The following is a 7586-nucleotide window of genomic DNA, read 5'->3' on the forward strand; positions in this document are numbered from 1 at the left end:
TAAATGAGTAGAAATAGATTTTGTAAGGCTAAACATTTTTGTAGTAAATTGTTTAGGAGATGGGGAGGGCTGTCGAAAGGATAAAGATTCCTAGGACACCAGGAATCAATGGTATTACACAGGATTTGATGCTACCTTGAATTTTGGGAACAGGGTTTTATGGAAGTGGTGAATGGTGCATGATGCAGCTAATGTTGTAAGAGATTTCCATGGTTGACCAACCATTGCTAAGATATATGGCAAGAACAAATATACTTTTCGTTTATATATATATATATATATATATATATATGTGTGTGTGTGTGTGTGTGTATATATACATACATATATATGTTAATATATATACATATATCTATATATATATGTATATATATATATATATATATATATATATATATATATATACATATATATATATATGTATATAAACGTATTAAGAACCAGAGACGTAAATTATAAAATGAATCGTTCACTCTTGTGCTTAGAACTGACGTTTTTAGTTGAAATCTCCATCAAGGGACCAGTGTATGACATCTTCAGGACTCTGAAGTGGACGGTTTCGCCTGACTTGTATAAAGGCTTGTCTGTCTGTACAAGCATATCTCTCACAATAACTTGACGGGAAATAGTCCTATTATAGTTTACAGGAAGACCATCAAGTGTTCCATTTATGTGTATGATATCTCTTCCTTCCTGATGTAACATTGAGTCTTGTTCCATTTGTGGTAGAGTTATGTTGGTGCAGAAGTTTTGGTTACCTGAAAGAGATGTGTAATGTAGTGCCACTTTGTTTTGGGGTTTATTAAGTTTTAAACATAAGATCATAATTATCTACAGTTAGGCAAGAAAAACATTGAGTTATCAATTTCATTAACAGAGTATTTCAGGACACTCAGATCAACAGACTTTACCTTGTAGAACCTGTATTGATTCCTGCATCAGGAGACTGGTGTGCGTATTTCGTTGATTTGCAGATAGTGGGCCATTTTCAATACTGACAGTTATTTCCCCTTGTAGAGCCTCTGGGTTGGTCACCTGGACACAGACCTGCAAATCCCCTCCTGGTAACCACGATTTGGGGACTGTTATGACGTGGCTCCTGGTTTTGTTAAATTAAGATGATTAGTTTTTCTGTTTATCTTCTTACATTATTCTTACTTGATTACTTTGCTTTTCAATGACATTATTATGAGCTAATAGATAATAAATGTGTATAAAAAGTATAAGACCAAATATTCCTTTTTAAACTCTGATATTTTGGTTAATTACAAAACACAGAATAAGAAATGGGTACTGTAAAGAAAGAAAAACTCGTTGCTTGCTGTGGCACTTACTAAAATCTTATTGTTCTCCATACACTACAAATTTTTTCTCATTGTTCCACATTTTCATGGGAACAATGAATGTGTACAAAAGAGGAAAATGCGAATAAGTGTCCAACTAATGATGGACTAAAGATTTAAGGTGAAAAGTGAGGACGATTGCTGAATTGATGATATAAAAAAGGATAAAGGCTTTAATTTGACTTTTCAAAGGAACTGTTATTTTTTTATCCTCAAATATATTTTGAAACTGATTCTCCGTAATATTTTTCCTTTATTAGAGTTCGATTAGCTGATTCTATGTGGAATAAAAATAATATACGCTAATGTATCCTTTAATGGGAATTACTGATCTTGCTACTTATTTCTAAGAAATCAATTGATATAAGATCATATATGGTGACAGAAAGACAAAGGAAAGACATGCAGTATATAATTTGAGTGCCATAGTTGGAGCACTTGACTCAGTTAATGTAAGAGTGATTTGGCTGGATTGTGTTAGGTTAGGTTAGATTGGGTTAGTGATTAGGTTATGTTGGTTTATAGTCAGGACTAAACATACATAGTCGATAATGTTACCAAGTGACTTGAGTGACTGTAATTTAGGCTGAAGATAAATAGAAGAAAGACAGAGATGATGAGAATGGAGTATGCAATGGAAGATGAAATATCATTGGATGGAGAAAGGATTAATGAGGTAGAATCATTTAAGTATTTAGGAGCTATGATCTCCAATACAGGGTCTTTAGAATTAAATTTTAGTGAAAGATAGGCAATTTTAATGTGTAAAAGGTATAACAGTCATTAACATGAAAACACAATTTTAATGTTACATTTTAAGAGTCGCTCCAAAAAAATTATTCACATGTATTTTATAAATAATTACTAAGCGCATGGTAAATGTTACTGTGTTTTAATATCTTGTAATTCAGCGCATTAGTGTTTTAAAAAAGCAAATTATATGAATACTTCATGTTTGTTTGTTAATGATCCTCAAATTCGATTAGTTTACAGGAATCAAATACAAAATATATTTCCCAACTTCAAGATTAATTCTGAAGAACAAGGTTTATTTTGAATTACTTAGAGTTGTCTTGAGCGCCAAATAGTTACTCCTAAAAACCATGATAGTCTGTTTTTTTTTCATGTGGTTCGAGTTTGCTGAGTAGGTAAATAGCCAATTGTAATAACCACTTGAGTAATATTTTCCGTGTGCCTTGAGTTTACTGAGAAACCAAATAGCCAATAGTAATAGCCACCAGTCTATTGTCTTCCCTGTACTTCAAGTTTGCTGAGTGACTAAACAGCAATTGTAAAAACCACTGGAGTCAACTGTTTTTTCTGTGATCCAAGGGTGCTGAGTAACTGAACAGCAATTGTAATAACCACCGGAGTCAACTGTTTCCCTTGTGATCCAATTTACTGAGTAACTAAACAGCCAATTGTAATAACCACCGGAGTCAACTGTTTTCCCTGTGATCCAAGTTTAATGAGTAACTAAACAGCCAATTGTAATAACCACCGGACGCAACTGTTTTCCCTCTGATCCAAGTTTAATGAGTAACTAACCAGCCAATTGTAATAAACTCCGGACGCAACTGTTTTCCCTCTGATCCAAGTTTGCTGTGTAGCTAAAGATCCAATCGGAATAACCACCTTAGTCAACTGTTTTCCCTATTATCCAGGTTTACTAAGTAACCAAACAGCCAGTACTAATAACCATCGGAGTCAACTGTTTTCCTTGGGATCGAAGTTTACTAAGTAGCTAAACTGCCAATGACAATAACCACCTGAGTCTATTGTCTTCCCTGTTCTCCAAATTTACTGAGTAGCTAAATAGCCAAACGTATTAACCGCCTTAATCTATTGTCTTCCCCGTGTTTCTATTTTGCTGAGTAGGTAAGTAGCTTAAGGTGTTGTCGTTCACTCTATTTTGACTCATAAATTTGCATCCTGTGCACGTGCAATCCATGAGTTGGAAATCTTACAAATGGATAATGGTTTATCAATATCATTTTACCAAATTTTTGGTTATCCATGCATTGACATCTAAGCAAGCACTCCAAGTAGCATTTCAGCTTCTGTTCTTTTCTTTAGAGCTACATCCACCCTATGAAGCAATACTTGTAGTGAATTCACAGCTGAAATTATTGCAGATAAAATGCTTATGGCAAAATCTAGTTATTGTCCATGGAAAGTCACGCCCCTCACAAAGCCAGGGTTCCTTAGAACGTGGCAATGGCGACATCAAACATTTGCTTGTTGCTGGACGGGAGACAACGAAGCTGAATTTATGTAATTCCGGGAAAACTTCAGCTAAAATGCTGGTATTAATCGGACATCACGGACCGTTGTGTTGGGCTTTGAGGTCAAAGTTTGTTTAACTTCTTCCACATTTCCTAACGATGTGATTGCTCGCATGCTAACTGGAGAAAACTATTACTAGTTTAATAGATTATGGCGATTGGATATTTAACATCACCACATCCTAATTACTAAAATTACATTTTATAACGTTGAAATATTAAGTTTAGAATTTTTTTTCAACGTAATTGGCAACGCTTACTGATTTCATGTAATCACCGTTCTACATTCCAGTGATTACATGAAATCACTGGAATTTTTGTGATTACTTGTACTCATGAAGGGTCTAAGTGATTACAGGTATTCACTGAAAAGTTGTGATTGCATGAAATCACTGATTGCACGTTTTCTCTCTCTCTCTCTCTCTCTCTCTCTCTCTCTCTCTCTCTCTCTCTCTCTCTCTCTCTCTCTCTCTCTATATATATATATATATATATATATATATATATATATATATATATTTATATATATATATGTATGTATATATATATAAATATACATACATACATACATACATACATACATACATACATAGATATATACACATAATGATAATAGGTCAGACTATTCGGTGTATGCGTAGGCAAAGAAAAAAAATTGAGCCATAACCAGAGATATGGATCCAATATGGTACTGTCTGGCCAGTCAAAGGAGCCAAAAACTCTCTAGCGGTAGTATCTCAATGGGTGGTTGGTGCCCTACCATCCTACCAACAACAGTCTAAAGATACCCTGAAAGACCCAAAGGGAGAATTCTATATTAAAAGGTATTTGTTTTACTTTGTGAATCTAATATATATATATATATATGTATATATGTAAATATATATTTATATATATTAATATATAAATACATATATATGTATATATATACATATATATACTGTATATATATGAATATATGCATATATATATGTATATATATGTGTATTGTTATATATACGTATTGTATATATATATATATATATATATATATATATATATATGTATATATATATATATATATATATATATATATATATACATGTATATATATATACATGTATATATATATATATATATATATATATATATATATATATATATATATATATATATATATATATATATATATATATAGGTGTGTGTGTATGTGTGTATATATATGTGTAAATATATGTGTGTACTGTATATATTTATATATATATGTGTGTGTGTGTATGTGTGTGTATAAATATAATATATATATATATATATATATAATATATATATATATATATATATATATATATATATATATATATATATATATTATGCAATTGATGGTACGAAACTTGTGGTTACATAAGTGATTAGTCTTGTGTATGAAAGCGTACTCACCCAGAAGAAGAAGTCGCAAAACAGATCAGAGCAACGATTGCTCTCAGAAGTTTTGTTGTAGGACCCATCCCGGCACAGTTCTATTGCACAGCAAGTGTCAAGCAAAATGCTTTCTTGCTTGCTACTCCCAAAGGGTAGAGGCCGAGTCCTTATATACTGCTAGTCCTCAGCAAGAACGGGTTCTGGAAGAGATGCTGGATTCTGCCACACCGAGAACTTTTATTGGAAGGCAGTGACCAATGTGGGTCATCTTAACTGTAACAACTCCGTTAGGGAAATTTAGGAAACACTTTGCTTACTGTATCGCGGTCTTTTTGTTCAGTGATCTAATACAAATGTATTATGATACTAGTGAAGAGTATTATCACAAGGGAGAACGTATCAATAGCCAAAGTTTTGATAACGTTCCTATTCATGTCATATATTCAGTTTCTGAACATTAGCTATTGAGGAGTGAAAACCAGACGTATTAGGTCTAAATGAGGAAGTAATTGACCTAGTTTAAAAGAGATCTTATTTTTTCATCAATTTAGAATTATGTTGTAAAAACAATATTCGATTTCCTCCGGCAATGAGGAATATGAACAATGGTCAAGCCAGAGAGGAAGATAATGTTGAGACGATATACACAAATATTTACAAAAAGTAGAGGTGGTCTAAAAAACGTTGAAATATTTTGATTTCAAATAAAAGAAACAATATTTGATGCAAATTACAAAGGCTGCTTGTCAAAGATATGTTATAACATAAAAAGGATTTGCTACCAAAATAGGATTACGTTTTCTAATCGATTGTCCCCTGTCAAAGGACCCCAAAACTCTCAAGCGGTAGTATCTCAACGGGTGGCTGGTGCCCTGGCCAACCTACTACCTACCTATATATGGTCTTTTATGCCAGTCTATACCTTCAAATTTTCTTAGAATGTCAATCCATCATCTTCCCCTTTCCCTGCTTCGTTCACAATCTCTAGGGATCCATTCTGTTATTCTTTTTGTCCATCTATTATCTATCATTCTCATTGTGCGTCATCTCCATTTCTTTTTCTTACTTTTTGTTAGAATATCTTCTACTTTAGTTTGTTCTCGTATTCATGTTGCTGTTTTTCTGTCTTAGTGATCTTCCCATCATTATTGTTTCCGTAGCTCTTTTACGTTGTAACTAACTTGTGTTGTTATGGTTCAGCAAAGCTCCAAGTTTATGATGCAAAAGTTGAAACTGGTATGATCACCTGATTGAATTCTTTTCTTTTTATAGAAAGTGGCATTTTAATTTCCATATTCGCGTTTTGTTTGCCAAGGCCTCTATTCAATACTTACCCTTCTTTTAATTTCTGTCTTGTATTCTTTGGAAATACTTATTGTCTGTCATAACTATATGTATTCATTAACAATCTCTAGAGGTTCGTTCATAACCGGTATTTGTTGTCCCTGCCTTTTCCTTAAACATTATCTTAGTCTTACTCATATTCATTTTCAGTCGTACATATCTGCTTTTTCTTTTCAAATCTTTTAAAAACCTTGATTTTATATAACCAATGCAGTATTGAGTCTCTGGAATAAATTTCTTTTCCTTTTCATATCTTATCAACATAGTTTAAAACTAAACACAAATAACACGATTATCAATGAAGACATTACATAATTGGCTTCTGTGAAATAGAAATTAGACGAAATTAAGAATTTAAAAGCCGTTAAAAAGTTAGAAATAAAATTTAAACTGAAAAACAAATGATAGATGTAATAAATCGCAAGTAAAATCGTTACAGGCTTAGAAATTTGGTAGCCTTAATTTGATCGATATTGAAATGAGTTTATAGCAAAGAATTAACATCGTTAGAATGTTTTTTGGAAATTCATCAAGTATTCCTACCGGTTTAAAGGTCGCTCATGAATGGCAGAGGCAAGGGAAAGTGACATTGCCCTTGCAAGCAGGACAATACCCTAGAGACTGACCATATATATATATGATCAGCGCCCAGGCCCCCCCTCTCCATCCAAGCTAGGACCAGGGAGGGCCAGGCATACTGCCGATGACTCAGCAGATAAACCTATAGGCTCCCCCAAACCCCCCAAACCTTAGCTCACAAGGATGGTAGGGTTACAGACACTAGAGGCACTAACGAGTCTGAACGGGAATCGAACCCCCGTATGGCAAACACTAGGCAAAGACGTTACCAATCAAGCCACAACATTGGTGTACAAATTACAATTGGTCACAAGAAGATCGTCCAAAAGAATAAGATTATTTTCTTGCTACAATCTCCTGTCAGATATCAGGAAATCACATCGAAGAGTATTTCCTCGTAGAAACGTCTTTGGGAAGGCCCCCCCCCCCCCACAACACCCTGTCGTAAGTTTCTTTTTCAAACTTTAAACCCCCCCCCCCCGTCGAAACACGCTTCTACGCCTCTGAGAAAAGCACACTGTTCCTGGAAGGGGAAAGGCTTAATAAAAGGTTAGGAGGTCCACGACCCTTACACTTTTCGCGTTCGCTTTTCAAGGCTTAAGTTTAGTTATTCAGATTGAAAGTTATCGATTGGATC

General features: G+C 33.7%; 1 protein-coding gene across 1 annotated transcript; it reads right to left on the reverse strand.

The window, feature by feature from the left end:
• Nucleotides 1-453: 453 nt before the first annotated feature.
• On the reverse strand, nucleotides 454-5218 carry LOC137659317 (uncharacterized). Its single transcript, XM_068394338.1, has 3 exons — nucleotides 5045-5218; nucleotides 912-1099; nucleotides 454-758 (listed from the first exon to the last, which is right to left on the reverse strand). Exons 1-3 carry the CDS (start codon nucleotides 5110-5112, stop codon nucleotides 454-456), a joined length of 561 nt encoding a protein of 186 aa, XP_068250439.1. The 5' UTR covers nucleotides 5113-5218.
• Nucleotides 5219-7586: the final 2368 nt, after the last annotated feature.

This window comes from Palaemon carinicauda, chromosome 19 (assembly GCF_036898095.1).
Source record: "Palaemon carinicauda isolate YSFRI2023 chromosome 19, ASM3689809v2, whole genome shotgun sequence".
Lineage (NCBI taxonomy): Eukaryota > Metazoa > Arthropoda > Malacostraca > Decapoda > Palaemonidae > Palaemon > Palaemon carinicauda.

Excerpts from the sequence above, each read along its gene's own strand:
- LOC137659317 (XM_068394338.1), bottom strand. The coding sequence starts at position 5,112 with ATGGGTCCTACAACAAAACTTCTGAGAGCAATCGTTGCTCTGATCTGT. Across the intron at positions 1,100-5,044 it reads TTTGCGACTTCTTCTTCTGG|GAGCCACGTCATAACAGTCC; the intron begins GTGAGTACGCTT and ends TAACAAAACCAG. Across the intron at positions 759-911 it reads ATCAATACAGGTTCTACAAG|GTAACCAAAACTTCTGCACC; the intron begins GTAAAGTCTGTT and ends CATCTCTTTCAG.